Raw genomic sequence first — 23,486 nt, 5'->3', positions numbered from 1 at the left:
TTACAGATTTCACAGCGATTGCTTTGTCCACCAATTTGCAAATCTCATGACTCTTGTTAAAGCGGCCCTGTCTTGTTAAAGAACAACAATGGCCAGCAGAGTTATCCGCTGTTTGACATGCCAGAGAAGTTGATTGGCAATGGGAGTTCTGCCTCAGAGCGAATTATTAGCAAAACGGCCAACTGACAAATTATAAAGCTGTTGCAATCTTTTAATGACCAGGGCCACTTTAATGACCATTTAAAGTGTTACTAAACCCACAACAATAAAATCAGTCTGTATATGCAGTAAAGCATGCTTGTTATACTCACTTTTAAACCTAAGGGGTTATCCTCCGCATTGTGTAAAAAGACTGTTTTGATCCTGTCTTCTCTGATCCTCTCCTTTTACTGTCCCCATTCCATCTGCTGAAAGAAAAGAGCCCTCAGAGGCACTCTGCACATGCTCAGTTTGGTGTGTATTGCCTTTAGAGGTGTTTTTATTGTTTGTTTGTTTTTTTTTGGGGGGGGGGGGTACATATGATCAGCACAGGGACAATCAGCACTTTCTAAACAGTGGTCATGCAGCCTCATAGGATAGTCAGAGGAGACTGAAAACTCCTCCTACAAGCGTTAATCAGTGCTTGGCTAGACACTGATAAAAGTCATAAGTCTGCTTTATACTGCTGATGACAAATTGTATTTAGCAGTTTATATTTACTCAAATAATTGCATTTCTGTGTACTGTGGGAGACCAGATCTAGTGAATGCAGAGTCCTGGGTTTAGTAACACTTTAAAGCATCAATTCTGTGAATTCGCTAAGGGAAGCCTTACTTTGCTGTTTTTCCAGTAGAAGGTGTTTATGTACATTTGGTTTGGGGCAAGGAGCTCATTGTCTCACTGGATGGGTTGTCTTTTTATCTCTTGTTTTGCCTCTGGAAGCAGCGGAGTGATTTGGATGGTGTCAGTACAGGACCTTCCATTCTCATTCGAAGCAGCAGTCAGGATTCTGAAATCAGCACAGTGGTAGGATCTGAGCATGCTTCCTTGTACCATGTCGCTTAGATGGGATGGGGGTGGATGGGACACTTAACGATGGGCTGATTCTCAAAGGACAGAGACTGCTGTTTTTCTACATATGACCGCTCGATCACGCTTTTATTATTGCAGGTCAGTAACAGCTCAGGGGAAACACTAGGTGCCGACAGTGATCTGAGCAGCAATGCCGGAGACACATTGGGCGGTCCAGGCGGAGGTCACCTGTCAGGATCCAGAGGAGCTGTGTCCGACAGTGAGATCCAGATGAATTCTCTCACTGGAGCCATATTTGTAAGGACAATAACCTTTAATAATAAAGGGTGCAATATCCAAAGCAGCCAATCAGCAATCCTCTTTAATTTTTATTTTTTTTCTCTAAACTGATAAAAGGGTGATCTGGTTCTATGTGCAGTTGTCTCAACCACGTCTCTGTGTTGTCTGTCCTTAAACTAACTGCATGAGACATCACTTCTAAACTATAATCTGTTTCTTTGTCGACTAGGGGAAGCCTCAGGTCCTTCGTCCTGGAGAGAGAAATAGTGGTGTCAGCCCAGTACACCCACCACAAGATGTCAGCCAGCGTATCTATCTGTATGAGGGCCTTTTGGGTGAGGAACACACTTATTTTGATCCAATCCATAATATCCCTAATGCCATACACATGGCAGCTTTTAGGCAAATGCAATCAATCTAATTGCAAAAGCAACCAAACTGGTGAATGGTAACCTACCACCTGCAATTTTCCAAACAAACGCAACATTTTGAACTTTATATAGAGCTCCTGAGTGACACTAAATGATATCCTTATTCTCCAAACATAATTCATTCACATCCACTACGTATTAGCCCTGTAATCTGTTTTTCATGGAATCATGTCTTACTGTGTTTTTCCACCTCCTTGTAAGGTCCTCAGTGCGCTCACAAACCTCCTACTTCTCCCTCTCGCTTCCATTTGTTTGGAACGAGAATCATGTGCACTGCTCTATACACTATAAATCCAATAGTCCCAAGTCCATTTTAGGAGGAAGCATAACAGAAAGGTAGGATCACAGCTGCAGTAAAACAGGAATTTGGAGAAGGTGGAAATAGAAGGTACATTTTTGAGTTAACTACCATACTTAATTAGGATTTTTGTTAATCAGAGTTTAGTATCACTTTAACAACTTCTTGCTCCCATAATGTTCTCCCTGTATGAAGCAAAGCTGCCAGTAGGCCTGAGAGAGAACACCCTGATTATTCAGCAGTCCCCCAATGTAATTTACTAGGTTACTTGTTCAGTCTACTGGCCACGCGGTCATCTTAGTTTAACTGTGGCCTATTCTCCCTAATGGTGACTTTTAAAATTATTTCGTAGGTATTTGGTGGTTAGTTGCAGTTAGTCTGGTAAGCTTGTGAGTATCTGTAAGATACAACTAGGCTGTCTTGATGTGTGAACAGAAAGCTTGTGAATGCCTCAATATGAAGGGCTAATCAGTACGTACCATGTAGGGCTAACCAGTATGTACCTTGCCTGAATTCTTTTCTAAGTGTTTTACCCTCTAATTCTTTCTGCTAAAACAGTGGTCTCCAAACTGCAGCCCGTGGGCCAGATGCAGCCTTTGCATGTCCTTATCCGGCCCTTGGAGCAGTATTCCTCTCACTGTTACAAGACATTTCCCCCCCTGGACACCAAGAGTGGGTCATAATTCATGCCACTGACACAAATGATAGTGCACTGTCTCTCTCATTCATACCAATGACGGGGCACCATTCTTCTCACTGATACCAATCATTGGGCACCATTCTTCTCCCCACTGATACCAGTGACGGGGCGCTGGTCCTCCCCACTGATACCAGTGACGGGGCGCTGGTCCTCCCCACTGATACCAGTGACGGGGCGCTGGTCCTCCCCACTGATACCAGTGACGGGGCGCTGGTCCTCCCCACTGATACCAGTGACGGGGCGCTGGTCCTCCCCACTGATACCAGTGACGGGGCGCTGGTCCTCCACACTGATACCAGTGACGGGGCTCTGGTCGTCCTTCTATTGACCACAGGTGCTGTATAGTTGTTTTACTTACACTGATCACTAAGCTTAGACCATCGTTAACTGACACTAATGCTGGGACATTTTCTACTCCCCCCGGCCACAATTTGGCCCCTCTGAAGTCTGAAAGACCGTAAACTGGCCCTGTGTTTTGAAAGATTGGAGACCCCTGTGTTAACAGAATTATGTAATTAACCACTTGTACGTTATTTCATAGCTAACATTTTTGTGTTCTATTCTAAATACCTACTTGACTGCTGTTTTATCTTTCTGCTTACTAATTGGTAGCTATATTTGTGGCCATAAATGCTGTGATTTTTTAGGATATGGAATGTGATGAACTTTGGCCACTTCCTTCACAGCAGTCATTATTCTTATTAACATACTTATAATATAGACTGTGTTGCTTCAGCCTGTTAGGTGTATACATGTAAGAGGTGCTCTTTAACCTTGCTTTGCTCTTCTGTCTTTCCTATTTCTCTCTTCTGCTGCATTGTGCTGTGGCCTGGCTTTGCACAGGAAGAGATAAGTCCTCAGTCTGGGACCAGCTTGAAGACGCAGCGATGGAAACCTTCTCTCTGAGTAATATATTTGTGCTTCTGCTAATTGTTACCGTGCTTGCCTGCTGTGTGGTTGTGATAAAAGTCTGCTACTATGCCAACTGGCCCCTAGGTGCCCTGTTTTGAAAGAACATAGACACAGTCTTGATATACTTCTTTCTCTAACTCTAGCTGTACAATGTTTGCATGGTAATGTTTTGGTTGAAATCTCTACCTGGAGTTTATTTGCAGCAAATTAGTCATATTTGGAATAAAGCAAAAAGCGCAGAAGGGCATTCACTTGGCACATCTCCTAGGTGACCATGGCCATTGCTCTAGTAGCTCAGAACTACTACAGTGATTTACAGCTTCCACAGAGGCTGTTGGTGTTTCACATGTGCAAACTTATATTGTGCCAAGCTGGCCCAATGTAAGTATATCAAATTATACCATAGCTGGAGTTCAGGTTTTAGTAACAACATTTTTAAGCCCCAGCTTCAGCTTATCAGTAATGGGCTTTTAACATGAATGGTAGGTGACCATAGCAAGCAACCTGGCCAGTGTGGTATATTTCATCGCAACCCCTGAAATTGTCACCTTATTGATGGGCAGCTTGATCTGTATATAAATGTGGACAAAAAGAAAGGCATGTGAAAAAAAAACCCATATATAATTACAAGTAATAACCACATACAGTTGCCAGAGAAAAATATTTTTGCTGTAGTTTGTCTTTATATTTGTTTTATGACATTTCCCTCAAGGATAAAAATCATGGATCTTAAGCTGCCCATACATGGATCGAAATTTGGCCGGTTCAGCAGGGACTGGCCGAACGTCGGTTCATGTATGGGCAGGCTGGTTGTACTGAAGATTCTTTTGATCAACTTGTGTACAACCAACCTGTCAGGTTTTTCTTAAACAGTCAGTGCCACCGGCTATAGCTGGCAGCAGTGATCATTGTATTCTGCCTGTTGGGAAGGCTCCCCACCAGCAGAATATACACTGAACAAAATTATAAACGAAACACTTTTGTGTTTGCCCCCATTTTTCATGAGCTGAACTCAAAGATCTAAGACTTTTTCTATGTACACAAAAGGCGTATTTCTCTCAAATATTGTTCACAAATCTGTCTAAATCTGTGTTAGTGAGCACTTCTCCTTTGCCAAGATAGTCCATCCACCTCACAGGTGTGGCATATCAAGATGGTGATTAGATAGTATGATTATTGCACAGGCATGCCTTTAGGCTGGCCAAAATAAACAGCCACTCAACAAAGGGGGCAGTTTTACTGTATTTGGGGGGGGTTGTCCAAAAAACAGTCCGTAAGCCAGTCCATATCTGGTGTGACCACAGTTTTGCCTCACGCAGTGAGACACATCTCCTTCGCATGGAGTTGATCAGGTTGTTGATTGTGGCCTGTGGTATGTTGGTCCATTCCTCTTCTTCAATGGCTGTGCAAAGTTGTTGGATATTGGCAGGACCTGGATCACGCTGCCGTATCCTGAGCATCCCAGACATGCTCAGTGGGTGACCTGTCCGGTGAGTATGCTGGCCATGCAAGAACTGGGATGTTTTCAGCTTCCAAGAATTGTGTACACATCCTTGCAACATGGGGTCGTGCATTATCGTGCTGCAACATGAGGTGATGGTCGTGTATGAATGGCACAACAATGGGCCTCACAATCTTATTGCAGTATCTCTGTGCATTCAAAATGCCATCAATAAAATTGACTGGCATCATCATTAGGTATTTGGAGTTCTTTAAAAAAATGAGAGGGGCGCACCGACCTTGTGCATTACCACTAAAAAGGTTTATTATAATCCAAAATGATATACATTATACTCACAAACAATTGTAGATGGCACACATGTGAACATGATCGGACAAAAGATCTCCAAGGTAGCCAAGGCACTCCGCGGTGCTGGATAGCGTGCTGATGTCCGCACGAATCTGCTTTGGCTGACACGTTTCGAGGGCGAACCCTCTTCCTCAGAGCCAAAGAGTGCTACTTTTCTATTTTTTTAGATTTGAAGTTCTTTGCCAGCCACATTCTACAAAGGGCTTGTTTACGCCAGCCCCACTAGGCTGCGTTTCCCAATGCAGTCCCAACATATAAGAGAAGGGCAACAAAAATAATTAGGGGAATGGAGGACATCAGCTATGAGGAAAGACTACAAGCACTGAACTTATTCTCTCTGGAGAAGAGACGATTGAGGGGGGATATGATATCAATGTACAAATACTGTACTGGCAAGCCTAGCATAAGGAACAAACTATTCAGAGAAAGGAGATACAATAAGACACGTGGCCACTCACTAAAACTAGAGGAAAGGCGGTTTAACCTTAAAGTGCGTAAGGGGTTCTTCGCTGTAAGAGCGGTAAGGATGTGGAATTCTCTTCCACAAGCAGTCGTATCAGAAGGGAGCATTGATAATTTCAAAAAACTATTAGATGGACACCTTAAAGACCACAACATACAGGGGTATACAATGTACGGTTAACAGCAAACACACACATCATAGGTTGAACTGGATGGACTGATGTCTTTTTTCAACCTCACTAACTATGTAACTATGTAACTATATAGACCTGGCAATTTGCCTTCTGTCCGATTTACTTCAGTTCACCCAGAGCAATGAGTTGGTGTGTGCTAGAAAGATATAGGTTTTGTTTAATTTTTGCACAATACAGCAAATTCTGATGAGTAAGGCTTCATGTACATATAGCCTACTTTGACCACCAGCAGTGGGAAAACGCAAAACTTTGCAGTCAGTGGTCAAAATGTTCCTATCCTGAACGCGATTATTCCACATTGAGCAGAGGGAGATTGAACCTACACTAACCGCAGCAGCTCCTGAACGATCCTAAAAGCCTATGTGTACATGGATGGCTTTTATGGAGTTGAGTTTAGGAGCTTTGGCAAAAAATAAAAAAAAATTCCCAAAGCTCCTAAACTCAAGTTTAGAAGGTGTAGTGTACATAATGCCTTATAATGCATCACAATGCGCTTCCACACAAAAGGCGCTTTTCCACTGCATGGTACGGCTCGGTTTGGCGCTTTTCCACTGCATGGTACTGCATGGCACGTGTTAGAACAGTTCGGTATGGTTTGGTACAGCAGCGCTTTTCCACTACATGGTACGGCTCGGTACGGCTCACTTAAACAGTACCACCTCGGTTGAGGTTCTAAGCGGGCTGTACCTATACCATATCCCACAATCCTTTGCATGCAGCCTTAATTGTTTGTCACTACTGCCCACTGACTGGTCGGAGAATCGTTGTAATCCCACCCACTTACTACTTTAGTGGAAAAGCAAGCTGAGCCGAGTAGAGCCTATACAGCGCTGAAACGTGCCGACTCGTACCACGCAGTGGAAAAGCAAACTGAGCCAAGCTGGGCCAAGCAGTGCCGAGTGGAGCCGAGCCGGTACTTGCAGTGGAAAAGTGCCAATAGTTAGAATGGCGTGTAAAGTTATAAGTTAAATAACATTTAAGTTAAAAGGGAAAAAAACATGCACTGCAATGTGTCCTAACGATGCATCATACCACACATTATGTGCACTTTTAACACTTGTCCGCTGGTGTAAATAAGCCCTGAAAAGTACCAATATAAAAGTCCTAAAATGAAGTTTACAATTGAATGAAGCCATTTAACCACTTGCCGACTGCCTAACGCCGATCTACGTCGGCAGTCAGCCCCTTAGAGGCAAAGTGACGTAGGGCTACGTCACTAGCTTGTGAGGGTCTAGGGAGCGAGCGCGCGCCCCCCGGAGGCGCGCTCCCGCGTGGTCACGGACCCCCCGCGCGTGTGACCAGCGGACCCGATGTCCGCCGGTCACTCTGCGATCGGCGGGGGAGAGGGAGAATGTCAGGCAGCTTGTGTAATCAAGCCACCTGTCATTCTCCTCGCTGTAAAGACACTGATCAAATGGATCTAGTATGTAGATCCGTTGATCAGTGTCCTTACAGCTCAAGCCACAGCCAATCACAGTAGAAAGCACGCCCCTAGGGATACTCACAGCCCCTCCCTCCCAAATAAAGTTAACCCCTTCACAACCAGTGTATTTTTACAGTAACAGTGCATATGTATAGCACTGATTACTGTAGAAATGTCACTGGTAACCCCAAAAGTGTCACAAATGTCAGTCAAGGGTCCGATCTGTCCGCCCCAATGTCGCAGTACCGCAAAAAAAATCGCAGATCGCCGCCATTACGCGTTAAAAAAAAAACAACAAAAATGACAAAAATCTTTCCCTTTGTTAGTAAACACGATAACTTTTGCGCAAACCAATCAAAATACGCTTTTTGCGATTTTTTTTTTTTTTTTTTTTTTTTTTTTTTTACCAAACATGTAGCATAAAACAAATTGGCCGAAAATTTTAAAAAATTTTGATTTTTACTTTTTTTTTTTGGGGGAATTTCATATAAAAAAAATGTGAAAAATATTGTTATTTTTGCAAAATTGACGCTCTTTTTTTTGTTTATAGCGCGTGATCAAAAAATCGCACAGGTGATCAAATACCACCAAAAGAAAGCTCTGTTTGTGGGAAAAAAAGGACGTCAAATTTGTTTAGGTACAGCGTCGCACGACCGCGCAATTGTCCGTTAAAGTCACGCAGTGCCGAATCGCAAAATACCCCCTGGTCAGGAAGGGGGTAAAATCTTCCGGGGCTTAAGTGGTTAAATTATTTAGGGCATGGGTGTCCAACCTTTTGGCTTCTCTGGGCCACATTGAGTGTAGAGAAATTTTCTCGGGCGGCATATAAAATATATACTATAGTTAAGGTATATAAGTAATAAAATGCCGCTGTGCCCTTCCCGCGCACAACTAGAGAAAGATCAAATGAAATGGAATCAGTATACAGAGGTTTACTTCTTCTAAGAGATATAAAGGAACACTCTAACCACCATGACCACAGTGATTTGGAGTGGTCATGGTGGTAGGAGTCGGAAACACTGCACATGCTCGCCTCCACCCTCCCCTCCGAGGCAGCCTCTGCCTACCATTAGTTGGAAGTTGCTGTGGCCGTGCCCCCAACCCAACTTCCTTCCTCCCCACCAAAAAATATTGTCAGGGGGCAGTGGGCCGCATTGCCTGCGGCTCCGGGCCGCAGGTTGGACATGCCTGATTTAAGGTTTCCAAGTGCCGTATCTGTTGCTGCTAATGCCACATACATTAAAAAAAAAAAAAAATAGAAAACCTAAAGTGTTGGGTTTTTACAGTGCTTGGTAACATTTATCATTGCCCTTTAAGAGCGCTGAAGAACTTTAAATGCCAGAATATTTGAGTTGTGTTCGTCTTTTTTCCATCATGCTCAATTAAGTTTGATTACCTTGAAAACTGCAGTTCAACTAGCAGAAGCAGTCAGCGAGAAAATGTGTGAGTGAATAATTAGAGTACCTCCACAGCCTGACATTCAGAGAGCCCTGGAGGAAGTGTCACTTCAGAAATACATTCAGACTGCACAATAGAAGGTGCATTGCAGGAGTACATCAGAGAGATTACAGTAAGCAGTCTTACTCCGAGTAGTCAATCCAATTCTCTTATCTACACAGAAAATGAACTGTGAAATCTGAACTTTTTGCTGGCTGTATCCTGTCCTTCACTCTGGGCCAGTTTTGTCAATGAACTGTTCAGAAAGTTTCTTTTTCAGAACTGGTGAGGAAAGTTAAGCCTGGTACATGCTATAGGGTTTTTTTTTTTTACTGTCAGCTCAGGTCGAAGCTGCTGTACTCACTATGAATTAAGTATAGCGCTGGGTTTGCATTGACTGTTTTAATCCATTTCATAAGGTAAAGAAAATCCACTGCTGTTAGGGCCCATTCACACCAGCAGGCTTGCGTTATGGTCTCTATAAAGCACACCTTCTGATAAGTGTTGTGTAGATGTGGTGTGATAAGTTGTTTAGAAGGCATTGCAGTGTTTATCCTCGCTTTTTTTTAAACTTTATTGAAATGTCATGAAATGACACTTCATTCAGCGCGCTGCACAACAGCACATTGCAATGCTCTGAGGTGCGTTGACATGTTTTTATGTATTGAGCTGTGTAACAATGTAGACATGCTGCATTTTTACCTAACCTACAAATACAAGCATGTATAATGTGAACAGGACACCTAGAGAACAATTTGTTTTTTATTTGTCCCTGCATTGAGCCTGCGATGTACAACATGCCTGCTGTGAATGAGCCTTAAGCCGGTGTTCTGTGAAAAACCCTACTCGTGAAAATTCCCTACCCTCGTCACTTCCGGTGCTCTACGTCATTAAACAGCTGAGCAGCTTAGCAGTGCGCATGCTCGAAGCTCCGGAGGGTAAGGAATTTTCACGGGGTAGGGATTTTTAACGTTACACCGCATCAGCTGTTGCCGCGGTTACATTAAAACATCTCGGCTGCAACATGAAATCATCCCCGCTCCGACCCCTGTGACTTCCCTGATCTCGGCTACTAAATGTAAAAGCGGCGGCAGGTCTATGAAAATATAAATCACGGAGCCGAGATCTCCGTGATTTATATTTTCATACACTCGCCGCTTTTACATTAAGTAGCCGAGATCAGGGAAGTCACAGGGGTCGGAGCGGGGATGATTTCATGTTGCAGCGGAGATGATTTAATGTACCCGCGGCAACAGCTGATGCGGTGTAACGTTACAACACACTACCGTGAAAGTTCCCTACCCTCCGGGGCTTCGAGCATGCGCACTGCTAAGCTGCTCAGCTGTTCAATGGCGTATCCGGAGCTGTGGGCATGCGCAGTGGTAAGCTGTTCAGCTGTTCCATAACGTATGTGACAGGAAGTGACGGGGGTAGGGAATTTTCACGAGGTATGGTTTTTTAACGTTACACTGGGTACACACACACACTGAGGTGTTTTTTTTTTTTTATTATTTATTTTTTTTTCAGTTCAACATAGTGGTTTAAATTGAAAATAAAATGATCAGAGCCACTGTACTAATGTTCCAACGTTAGTACAGTGATCTTTCCCACCCCTTCCCCTGAGCTTTTGTTTTCTGAGGGGGACAGCCCCCCCCCGCCAGAACACTCAAGTCAGTGCTCTGTCATTGGCTGAGCGGGAGCTGGTTCGGCTGCTGATTTTCGAGGATGCTCGTCCGATAGAGGCCAACTTCTGTCGGACTGGCTGACATACATAAGGGCCGAATGTCGATCCAATTTTATTGATCTGGCCGACGTCGCCCGACATTCGGCCTGTGTGTACGGGGCTTTCTAGTATTGCATGTGGGCTACTTCTGTTTTTACAGTTGTTTTTATTATTAATCAAATCTAAAGAAGTCAAAAAAGAATGAAAGCGTAGGGGTATGTGAGATGATTACGGCCACACACACCTACACAGGTTGAACTGGATGGACTATTGTCTTCAACCTCAACTACTATGTAGCCATGTGTTAACATTCTGTGGACAGACTAAGAATTGCCTGCATAATGTTTTATTACTATACTCAAAAGATAAAGTAAAATCTGTAAAGGAAATGGCCCAAGACTCAGCACTGGTGGTAGATGCACTTCTATGTCTGTTTATTGAAGTACCTGCGTACATTTTAAAGTAAAACTGTTAGAAATATGCAGGAGGCCATTGCCGAGCTTCTTTAGACTATGCTGGTCTCCTGGTTGTCATGCTGGTCCAGTAGCTGCACCACTTTAACTAATCCTGGAACAAATCTGCAGATCAAGGTCCTCCGTGAAAGGTCTGCAGTTCTGGTTTCATGGAAGTGACTCAAAAGTATTGAAGCATTATCATCAGCAAGCCAACCAGCCTTTTCAGAATCAGAGCTGCCAAAAAAGAAAAAAATTGACAGGGCCCTTTACAATATTCTGTTGCGGTAATGCACATTACCTGTATGTGTGATGTGGTGGTGATCATTATGAATATCAGCTCAATGTACCCTACCAACAAGCAAGTGTTTGTTGTGCAGTGTGCTGACAGAAATGCTGCATGCACTTTCTTATGCATCAGGAAGCCAATTTAATGAGTTGGCTGTCTTTTTTAAAAATGGTTGTAAACCCACCTTTAGAACTTGTACCTAACAATAAGGCTTACCTATAGGTACTGTAAATATCTCCTAAACTTGCACCTTTTAGGAAATATTTACATTGCATGTAGCCGATGACGTTATCGGCGCATGCGCTCTGAAGAAACGGCCGTGCCGTTTCTTTAGAGTCCTGTGCCGTGACCGGTCGATTCGCCTTGCTTGTAAGTCACATAATCTGGTAGTATGCTCTGCATACTACCACATTATGCATTTACCTTGCAGGAAAGAAAAAAAAAAAACCAGCGGACGTTTACTTGCTTTTTAAAGTGTTACTAAACTCAGGAGCCTTCATTCACTGTATCTGGCCTCCCACAGTACACAGAACATGGAAATGCAATTATTAAGTATTAACTGGTAAATACCTTTTCTGATCAGCAGTATATAGCAGTCCTGTGACTTCTAGCAGTGTCCAGCCGAGCACTGGTTAAAGCTTATAGCCTGACCCTCTGTCTGGACATTGCCAATTGCCCTGTGTGGATCACATGCACCCAGGGCCGGACTGGGAATAAAATTCAGCCCTGGAAAAAATGTCATACCAGCCCCATAGCATTATTATACCGGCCCAACAGCATAACGCCATTATTTCCTTGTTCATAAAAGGGAAAACCATGCATTTTTAAGCAAATTTGAAGAGTGTACTATCATAGATAAGACAGATATGAAAGCATATAGGGCTTTATATATAAAAGAGCAAATTATAGTTAAAAGTGGTAAAAGTGCGGACATGGTAAAGGAGATGTCATAGGCTGTGCGGACATGGTACAGGACATGTCAGGGGCTGTGCGGACATGGTACAGGTGATTTGAGAAAGGGAAAGCCGCTCAGGTGTGTCAGTCCAACCTGGTGCTGGTAAGACCCGTCATCCGGATTGATGCAAGAGAAGTAGTGGAACCGCACTCAGGTGAATGAAAGCAATAAGATATCTTTATTCTTCAAAATCATAGGTAGACAGACAGTGCAGGGAACAGGTAATCCAAGGTTAACGCGTTTCACGGCACGCACGGCCGCTTACTCATAACCGTAGGGTAACTACGGTTATGAGTAAGCGGCCGTGCGTGCCGTGAAACGCGTTAACCTTGGATTACCTGTTCCCTGCACTGTCTGTCTACCTATGATTTTGAAGAATAAAGATATCTTATTGCTTTCATTCACCTGAGTGCGGTTCCACTACTTCTCTTGCGGACATGGTACAGAACATGTCAGGGGCTGTGCGGACATGGTACAGGACATGTCAGGGACTGTACGGACATGGTAAAGGAGATGTCAGGGGCTGTGCGGACATGGTACAGGAGGGGCTGTGCGGACATGGTACAGGAGGGGCTGTGCGGACATGGTAAAGGAGATGTCAGGGGCTGTGCGGACATGGTACAGGAGGGGCTGTGCGGACATGGTACAGGACATGTCAGGGGCTGTGCGGACATGGTACAGGACATGTCAGGGGCTGTGCGGACATGGTACAGGAGATGTCAGGGGCTGTGCGGACATGGTACAGGACATGTCAGGAGCTGTGCGGACATGGTACAGGACATGTCAGGGGCTGTGCAGACATGGTACAGGACATGTCAGGAGCTGTGCGGACATGGTACAGGACATGTCAGGGGCTGTGCGGACATGGTACAGGACATGTCAGGAGCTGTGCGGACATGGAACAGGACATGTCAGGGGCTGTGCGGACATGGTAAAGGAGATGTCAGGGGCTGTGCGGACATGGTACAGGAGATGTCAGGGGCTGTGCGGACATGGTACAGGACATGTCAGGGGCTGTGCGGACATGGTACAGGAGATGTCAGAGGCTGTGTGGACATGGTACAGGACATGTCAGGGGCTGTGCCGACATGGTACAGGACATGTCAGGGGCTGTGCCGACATGGTACAGGACATGTCAGGGGCTGTGCCGACATGGTACAGGACATGTCAGGGGCTGTGCGGACATGGTAAAGGAGATGTCAGGGGCTGTGCGGACATGGTACAGGAGATGTCAGGGGCTGTGCGGACATGGTACAGGAGATGTCAGAGGCTGTGCGGACATGGTACAGGAGATGTCAGAGGCTGTGCGGACATGGTACAGGAGATGTAAGGGGCTGTGCGGACATGGTACAGGAGATGTCAGAGGCTGTGTGGACATGGTACAGGAGATGTCAGAGGCTGTGCGGACATGGTACAGGAGATGTCAGAGGCTGTGCGGACATGGTACAGGAGATGTCAGAGGATGTGTGGACATGGTACAGGAGATGTCAGAGGCTGTGCGGACATGGTACAGGAGATGTCAGGGGCTGTGCGGACATGGTACAGGACATGTCAGGGGCTGTGCGGACATGATACAGGACATGTCAGGGGCTGTGCGGACATGATACAGGACATGTCAGGGGCTGTGCGGACATGATACAGGACATGTCAGGGGCTGTGCGGACATGGTACAGGACATGTCAGGGGCTGTGCGGACATGGTACAGGAGATGTCAGAGGTTGAAGACATGAGGAGGGGGGGTGGGATGAGTGGCAGCAGGGGTGGTGGTGAGGGGGGTGGAATCAGTGGAAGCGGTGGTGATGGTGAGGGGGGTGGGATAAGTGGCAGCAGGGGTGGTGAGATCGGTGGCAGCGGTGGTGGTGAGGGGGGTGGGATCAGTGGCAGCTGTGATTGTGAGGTGGTGGGATCAGTGTCATCAGGGGTGGTGGTGAGGGGGGTGGGATCGGTGGCAGCGATGGTGGTGATGAGGGGGGTGGGAACGGTGGCAGCGATGGTGGTGATGAGGGGGTGGGATCGGTGGCAGTGGTGGTGAGGGGTGTGGGAATCGGTGGCAGTGGTGGTGAGGGGGGTGGGAATCGGTGGCAGTGGGTGGTGAGGGGGGTGGGAATCTGTGGCAGTGGTGGTGAAGGGGGTGGGAATCGGTGGCAGTGGTGGTGAGGGGGGTGGGAATCGGTGGCAGTGGTGGTGGTGGTGAGGGGGGTGGGAATCGGTGGCAGTGGTGGTGAGGAGGGTTGGAATCGGTGGCAGTGGTGGTGAAGGGGGTGGGAATCGGTGGCAGTGGTGGTGAGGGGGGTGGGAATCGGTGGCAGTGGTGGTGGTGGTGAGGGGGGTGGGAATCAGTGGCAGTGGTGGTGAGGGGGGTGGGATCAGTGGCAGGGGTGGTGGTGGTGGGGGGGTTGGATCAGTGATGGTGGTGAGGGGAGTGGGATCAGTGGCAGCTATAGTGGTGAGGGGAGATTGGTGGCAGTGGTGATGGGGGGGTGCCCCCCCATCCTATCAGGGATAAGATATGTGGGGGTGGTGATATCAGCAGGGGGCAGTGGTGATGGAGGATGGAATCAATTGCACTGCTGATTACTGTACTTACTTACTTTGTCAGTCGATTCCTCCTCAGCCTCAGTGCCTCTTCACACGTGCCTGCAGGGAAGCTTCTTCTGACGTGTGGGTCTCCCAGCAGAGAGCAGAGCTCCTCCCCCTCACTCTATTGGTCGTCAGCTACACCGGCACCTTCAGCTTCTCTCTCTGAAGCTATGGGCGGAGAGGATAGGCGGTCTGCAGTGACACTGCTCAGCCAGCCTCCCCTTAGCAGCGAGCAGACAAAGGTGGCGGCCACTCCCCTAGTCACACACAGCAGCGGAACTTGCAGGCGGTCGGCCGTGAATGGCGGGCGGGCGGCCGGAACTTGCGGGCGGGTATCCGTGAATGGCGGGCGGGCGGCCTGAACTTGCGGGTGTCCGTGAATGGCGGGCGGCCTGAACTTGCGGGCGGGCGGCCGTGAATGGCGGGCGGCCGGAACTTGCGGGTGGGCGGGCCCTCTGAGTGCTGCTGCTCTCAAAGCGGCCCCAGGGCAGTCGGCCTACCGGGAAATCTTCCGGTATCCCGGTACGCCAGTCCGGCCCTGCATGCACCCTCCCAAAAAAAAATCTCTCTAGCAATACACACCAAACTGAGCATGTGCAGAGTGCCTCCTAGGGCTCTATGCGATTAGTAGATGGATTGGGGACAGTAAAAGTAGGGGAGGATCAGAGAAGAGAGGATCAAACAGCTTTTTTACACAATGTGGAGGATTAACCCCTTAGGCTGCACAGTGAGTATAACACGCATGCTTTACTGCATATACAGACTGATTTTACTGTTGTGTTTAGTAACACTTTAGGGCTAACGCATCGCAATAATGGGAGTGAGCCCTTACTCTTGTTTAAACTAAAAATAAAGTTTTGCCTTTAGAACACTGGCTTTTAAATTCCTTAATTACAGTAGTTGTGGAAAACCAATCGTGTACAAAGTAGCTTAACAGGTAACTTCATGTTTATAGGGAAAAATTTCAAAAAAAAAAAAAGTAATATAGCATATACAATTGCTACACAAGCCAAATTGTAATTGAATGTTATTAAAAAAAAGATTAATTTTCAGTCTGCAGTGCTGTGTTTTTCTGTATTCAATGTAGTATGACTACCTGGAGTTGTTTGTACAGAACACCTCCAAAAATACTATTTTTTTCAGCAAGAAAATAAAAATGAGCCCTTTAAGGCTGTTGGGAGGAAGCGACGGAGGACGTCGCTCTGGTCCTCTAAGGCCATAGAGTCGAGTGGGGGCCATCTTGCCCTCACTCGACTTCCTGCCTGGGACATGGACAGATCGTTTTCCCCGCTACTGCTAAAGCTGTTTGTGGTTTGCGCTGTGAACTGAATGGGGGTGACTATCATCCCCTTTCATCTTGCATACCTTTAGAAGTGATTAACCCTTTGGGAGTATCTCACCAAAATTACATTTTTGTTCTAGAGGATGCCTAAAATCTAACTTGTATCTTAGTGCAGACTTTTTGGAAAAAAAGTCAATCGCATAAGCAGGAAAAATATATATATATATTTTTTTTGCTTTTAAGGATAGATGTGAGATCTCACATTAAAGAGGACCTGTTCTGCTTATTTCTATTACAAGGGATGTTTACATTCCTTGTAATAGGAGAAAAAATTATCAATTTTTTTTTTTTTTTTTTAAGGGACAATGTAAAAATAAAAGGTAAAATAAATAAGAAAAAAAAAAAGTAAATTACCCCGTCCCTCCGAGCTTGCTCGCAGAAGCGAACACATATGCACGGTATTCAAACCACACGTGAGGTATCGCCACAATTGTTAGAGCAAGAGCAATAATTCTAGCCCTAGACCTCCTCTGTAACTCTAAACTGGTAACCTGTAGCAATTTTTAAAGCGTCAGCTATGGAGATTTTTAAGTACTGTAACAATGTTTATCACCATCCCATGGACATGTGCAATTTTGAAGCATGACACATTGGGTATCTATTTACTCGGCGTAATCTTTCACATTATAGAAAAAAATTGGGCTAACTTTACTGTTTTCTTATTTTTTTAATTCATAAAAGTGTATTTTTTTTTTATTGCGTTTGTAACACTGCTGCGCAAATATGGTGTGACATAAAGTATTGCAACAATCTCAATTTTATTCTCTAGGGCAGGGGTGTCAAACTCAATTTCATTGCGGGCCGCATCAGCATTATGGTCGCCCTCAGAGGGCCGGTTCTATCTATTGCCCACCACTATCAGAAGTCAAGAGCCCTCCCCCCGCCTTACATCACAGTGCATCCCCTTTACCATGTGCTGCTGCTGGGAATAAGCTGGAGGCAGAGCTAGGAAGCAGCAACTGCAGGGTCTGGAGGAGGGCTGGAGTCAGCTGAATGCCGAAACCAGCAGAGGCGGAGAGGAGGGTGTTCTGCGGCTGCACAGAGAGGTGCAGGATCTGTAGGAGGAGCTGTGTCCTCCTCTCTGCTGCTAACTGCTTTGTTTGGGGGGGGGGGTGATGGTCCTCTCTGCAGCTGCAGGGGGGAAGCACAGGATCTGACAGAGGAGTTCTGTCCTCTCTGCTGAGACAAGGTGGGGGCAGAGATGAAGGAGATGCAGGAGCTGCAGGAGAGATGCAAGGGCCACATGAAATAGCCTGGAGGGCCGGATTCGGCAAGCGGGCCTTGTGTTTGACACCTGTGCTCTAGAATCTCTGCGAAAAAAAAAAAAAATATAGATAGATAGATAGATATAAATATAGATATATATAATGTTTAGGGGATCTAAGTAATTTTCTAGCAAAAAATACTGATTTTTAACTTGTAAACAACAAGTGTCAGAAATAGGCCTGGTCCTTAAGTGGTCAAAAATTAAATGATCTTTTTGATGTGTGTGTTGCATGCTGTGAATTGTAGTGAAGTGACTGTACAGAGATGTAGTAAGTGGGGTTGTACAATAGAAATATAAAAATGTGGGTTAAAGGCCGGATCAGTTGTATTCATCACCATCTTATGGTATTTATTTTTTAATTTTTGTATAGATTTTAATGGAATATTGATGCCATTATCCTTGTGAACATTTTTTATTTTGTTAATAGTAAGCTTCAGTTTAAGGTGAGGGTATTGGGCATAGGAATTCTAATTCTTAGGAATAAGAATTGCGGATTAGGTTGTCTATAGTAGTATAGTAGGCTCATGTTTAGGTTAGATGTAAGGCTTTGATTTTTGGAGTGGGTTCTGGTTAGGGCAAGGTTTTGGAGTGAGGTTAAGATAAAGGTTAGGTTTAAGGTTGGGTTAAAGTGAAACTAAACTCTCTCAATCAACATATTTTTAATCCATATGCTCAGCTGGTTTCTGGCCTAGGCCAAAATGTCATACATCCCAGAAGTATTCATGGGCATTTTTTTTTTCATCGGAAGGATGGCTTTCCCAGCTAAGTACACCCTCCTACCTGCATGCCTAAGGTAAGGGCAGATGGATTCCAGAATGTAAATGCTGCAAGAATCCTCTGAAATTCCTCAAGAAGGCTGCAGCAAAAATGCTAAGAGGGTGTTTTTTAAAGTGAGTTCTTAATAAAACGAAGCATGGAGACATGGATAGATAGGTGAGTTTGCTTTTAACATTAAACAAGAATTAAGCAGTCTTTTCAGTTTTTGGTGCTCAGATACAGTTAAGTTTTTTGCTTTAATGGCCTAGCCTGAGTTGAGCGGAGTTTGAAAAGAACCAGTGCCATCTGGGTTTACTTATGAAATAGTTGTGTCCCCTTATTTAACTTTATTTACTTTGAATCCGATGTATCAGCTTCAGAGTCAGGGGTCAGAGGTTACCTGGAGTTGCCCTATTAACTACTTGACATCACCCTAGCTCCTAAAATTGCACAGCAGTGTCAGATAACGGGGCCCCATAGTTGGAAGTAATGTAGGAGAACTCTAGGGCAATACCGTGCACACTAAGAAGCTGAACATTTATGTGAGTTAAGGTAGATGGCAGGGCAGGAACCTTCAGACTCTTGACCCCCAACTCTCAAGCTAAAGAGTCAGAATCGGTCATGGTAAGTAAAAAGGGAAATGTAAATCTATTATAAGGAAGTCTGCTCAGTTACAGTAACTAAAGGTGCAGTATTTAGTCTGTTACAAGTCTAGCCTTGACAGATTAATTTCACATTATTTACTTTAGCTAGCTATATTATGTTGGGGGGGTGAGGGAGAATGACCGGCTAAGACTTGACCTATTTTGCAGGTAAAGAACGCTCCACCCTCTGGGACCAGGTGCAGTTTTGGGAGGATGCTTTTCTGGATGCTGTGATGCTGGAAAGAGAGGGAATGGGGATGGATCAGGGACCCCAAGAAATGATAGACAGGTGAGTCTTGGATCCATTTCATTGGTTGCAGCAATAGGTCAAGGATGCCTTTTTTGTTTTGTTTTTCCCAGCTGACTGCTTTATGTGTTTTTAGGTATAATTCTTTGGGAGACCATGACAGGAAGCGTCTTGAGGAAGACGAAGATCGGCTTCTGGGTACACTCTTACACAACATGGTGTCCTATATGGTGATGATGAAGGTAAATTGAATGCATTGTTTTATTATATACTACTGTTCACTTTGAGTGTACTTTAAATTGTGAGCAGTTTGATAGCAGAACAGTGAACTTCAGTATTGTTTGGTCAATTCAGCAGTGTTTTTTTTTTTTGCCACGGAACAGTTTTGTTGCAAGTGGAACTTTGCTCCTTACGTCTACAAGGATTACAAATCAGTGCCAAAATGGAGCACTCAGTGCGTGTATTGAAAAAAAGCATTAACTTCACAAAACATAAGCTGAATGGAAACTGCAGCGTTGACCCTCATTGATGCTTTATACTCCTTTCTTGTTATAACCCTCACCACCCCAACAGAATTGAAATAATGTTCTTATGCCTACTATATCAATTTCCCTCTCCTGCTGGGCCAAACCTTACTATATCCTGTTTGGTAAAATAAAAGGTGAGCTCAGATTGGTACATCTTTTGGCACCAGTTCCACATCCTGGATTGGCAGTACCCCTATTTCCCTAATACACACATTGCAATGCAACGGTACTATTTTCTTTAGCTTTACCAACAACTATGTAGTACAGTGATGGCAAACCTTTTCGTGCCCAAACTGCAACACAAAACCAACTTATCAGTTTCAAAGTGCCAGAGAGTTAATATGGGGGGTGGGAATGGGATATATCGCCTCCCAGCCAACTGCCGTCTGAAAATTGATCCACTGTGGATTGCTTCTCAGAAGAACAGCAAGGGATGCTGCATATGTAAATGCACCCCCAACCCGGCTACGCACCTCTGCATCCCAAAGCCCCCCTCTTTGCTTACTTCTATATGCCCTGCTCACTATTGCACCCCCACAAAGCTTACCTTGTAAAGGTTAGCCGGTCAGTGGTGTGCGCTCTTTTTCCTTGCGTGCCCACAGAGAGGGCTCTGCGTGCCAGCTGTGACAAGCGTGCCATGGGTTCGCCATCACTGATGTAGTACATAGCTTGCTGGATTGGATACAGACATATTGAGATATGAAAGTAGCTCCTCATAATGCGTAGTTTTGGTAAATTAAAAGGAGATTGTGCAGTCAGATTGTAAGGTATGATAAGTCGGGTACCTGAAACTCTCTAGAATAGACCTTGTAATTGGGGTTAGCAACATCATCTCTGATACATGAAGTACATTTATACCTTGGTCATCAACTTGAAAAGCATCACTAGAAATGTAAAGCCTTTTGGCTACAATTCTCCATTTCCCTATCATGTATATGTAAGAAGATGGGGGAATCTCCGTTATAGAATAAGTCTTGGGTATTGCTGCTAATTCTCAGGTATACAGGCAGTCCCCGACTTACGAACATCCGAGTTGCGAACGACTCCTACTTACGAACGGGGCCCCGTGACGACCGACTCCTACTTACGAACGGGGGCGTGACGAACGACTTCTACTTACGAACGGTGGCGGCGCCCGCGTGACGTCACTGCTGGCTTCTTCCGGCTTCTTCTCGCTCCTGTGCTGGATAGCATCCATCTTAGTGCCGGCCACAATGCACGCTGCATGTACTACATGTACTGATTGCCCCACACTGCCCAGAAGCATCCCACTGCACAGGCAGAAGCTGGTGGAACTGTCTGGAAACTGGTGAGATTACATTACTCTGTATTGGGAGCAGGACCACTGTATTGTACTTCTAGCTATGTTGAATGTAACTATCCTTCTGGGTCTCTTTTAGCCTTTTAGTTTTGGCTAGTACAGTACTGTATGGTGTGGGGTTAGAGCCACAATGAGGTTTGTACTGCTGTCTGTATCCTTATGAATTTTTTGGGCTGCAGTTACACTTAAAAAAGTACATGTTCCGACTTACAAACCAATTCGACTTAAGAACAAACCTACAGTCCCTATTGTGTTCGTAACCCGGGGACCGCCTGTACGCTGAAGACGTTTCTTAGGGGTCTATTTAAAAAGTCCCTTCACCAAGAAGAGTTCCAAAATTGAATTGGTCTGTCTTGCAAGCATCGGCTGTGTTAGCCGGTGCTTGTGTATATCCAACCTTAGCTGACAAAGACCAGGCCATATTGTGCTCTAATACTGTCCAGAGCAGTAGAACTTGCATGGGGTGACCTTCTTCAAGGAGAGCGAGGGCTGCAGTGGGTCCTCACAGGCTCCACACAATGGTTACATTTTTATTAAATGAAGGTACAATGTGGTCTGAAACCTGCAGTCTAGCCAAGAAAGGATTTAAGCATTTCCTCCCCATTATGGGCCCATTAGTATTTCTCTTTTTAGGAAGTTACACTATACTACCAAAAGTATTGGGACACCTGCCTTTACACACACATGAACTTTAATGGCATCCCAGCTCTAGTCTATAGGGTTCAATATTGAGCTGGCCCACCTTTTGCAGCTAAAGCAGCATTAACTCTTCTGGGAAGGCTGTCCACGAGGTTTAGGAATGTGTTTATTGGAATGTTTGACCATTCTTCGGGAAGTGCATTTGTGGGGTCAGGCACTGATGTGGATGAGAAGGCCTGGCTCGCAGTCCCTGCTTTAATTCATCTCAAGGGTGTTGTATCGGGTTGAGGCCAGGACTCTGTGTAGGCCAGTCAATTTCCTCCACCCCATACTCGCTCATCTGATCTGGGTTTGTTTTTCAAGGGTTGGTCTTGGCCCCTTAGTTCCAGTGACGGGAAATCTTAAAGCAACAGAATATCAAGACATTTTTGACAATTTCATGCTCCCACCTTTGTGGGAAAAGTTTGGGATGGCCCCTTCCTGTTCCAACATGACTGCGCACCAGTGCACAAAGCAAGGCCCATAAAGACGTGGAAGAACTTGACTGGCCTGCAGCCTGCGCAGAGTCCTGACCTCAACCTGATAGAACACCTTTGAGATGACTTATCTGAGAATTATTTGAGATGAATTATATCTGTGCCTGATCTCACAAATGCGCATCTGGAAGAATGGTCAAACATTCCCATAGACACACTCCTAAACCTTGTGTACAGCCTTCCCAGAGGAGTTGGAGCTGTTATAGCTGCAAAGGGTGGGCCAACTCAATATTGGACCCTACAGACTAAGACTGGGATGCTTTTAAAGTTCATGTGCGTGTAAAGGCAGGAGTCCCAATACGTTTGGTAAAATAGTGTATATGGCATTTTGTACTATTAGTCTTTTGATGCTGATTTATTTACCTAAAATGGTAATTGATTTATTTAAATGTACAGTATATTGCTAAGAAAATTGCTGCATTTACTTTTTCTAGGCAATGAAGACCTTGTAAAAAAAAAAAAAGCGCCCTTCTGAATTTTAGCTATTGAATGATAAACTCACTCTTTTTGTTAAGGTAAACAAGACCGATCTCCGGAGGAAGGTTCGACGTCTGATGGGGAAGTGTCACATAGGTTTAGCGCACAGTCAACAGATTAATGAGCTGCTTGACCGAGTGACAGATCTGGTAAGACTGGCGGGAGAAAATGTCAGGTTTATATTATAGTGGGCTAAAGATGTACTGCAAGTCTGGGCCTCAGTAAACTTTATTTCTCTTTAAATTGTCGTAACATGTCTTCACATTCTGTTTTTTGTTAAAGTGATATTAAAAAAATAAAACCTATAAATAATCGCACTGTGTAAGAGATTCCAAAATGTCTGCAGCTGCTGTCCACCCAGTTCTAAATGCACCTCAAAAAATACAATTGTAATAATACAGCGCTTGCAAATCAAAACATATAATCGTATAACTTAATGTGCTCAAAAAACATGAAAAACCTATACAAAATCAAAGTCTTTCAAAAGCTCTCATAAAGTGCTTGGTGCTCCAAAACCCATATAAAGGTTCTGAAGTGCTAAAACAATTAACCTAACGCAGGTTTTTTTTTTTTTTAATACTACTATGCTGTGAAATGTGCCACACTCCCCTCGAATCCCCACTCCTTACAGAAAATTGGGTCCTCAGCGTTTCAGTCTGGGGGTCAAACGCGCTTGTATCTGGTGTTGTGAATGCCAGGCCTCTTAGCGTCTTTGATCGGGTCTCCACAATATTACTCTTGGGGCAGCTCTATCCAAATGGACTTTTCTAAGAA

The 23,486-nt window shown here is 44.9% G+C and overlaps 1 protein-coding gene across 28 annotated transcripts in view; it reads left to right on the top strand.

The window, feature by feature from the left end:
* The window catches only part of MADD (MAP kinase activating death domain), a 188,998-nt gene that overhangs the window by 125,863 nt on the left and 39,649 nt on the right, over positions 1–23,486 (top strand). For 8 of the 28 annotated variants that reach the window (XM_082270098.1, XM_082270073.1, XM_082270081.1 and 5 more), the window contains 7 exons: positions 922–1,005; positions 1,150–1,308; positions 1,520–1,625; positions 3,563–3,625; positions 19,134–19,254; positions 19,349–19,454; positions 22,751–22,861. In XM_082270098.1, coding sequence (XP_082126224.1) covers positions 922–1,005; positions 1,150–1,308; positions 1,520–1,625; positions 3,563–3,625; positions 19,134–19,254; positions 19,349–19,454; positions 22,751–22,861 — 750 coding nt within the window. The remainder of the gene's footprint in view (positions 1–921; positions 1,006–1,149; positions 1,309–1,519; positions 1,626–3,562; positions 3,626–19,133; positions 19,255–19,348; positions 19,455–22,750; positions 22,862–23,486) is intronic. The other 20 variants (XM_082270083.1, XM_082270097.1, XM_082270093.1 and 17 more) reach the window with 7 other exon arrangements.

The sequence above is a fragment of the Pelophylax lessonae genome (assembly GCF_965119305.1).
Source record: "Pelophylax lessonae genome assembly, chromosome: 10".
NCBI classification, from domain to species: domain Eukaryota; kingdom Metazoa; phylum Chordata; class Amphibia; order Anura; family Ranidae; genus Pelophylax; species Pelophylax lessonae.
Note: the sequence above shows the minus strand (reverse complement) of the source record. Positions and strands in the feature narration are given on the sequence as shown.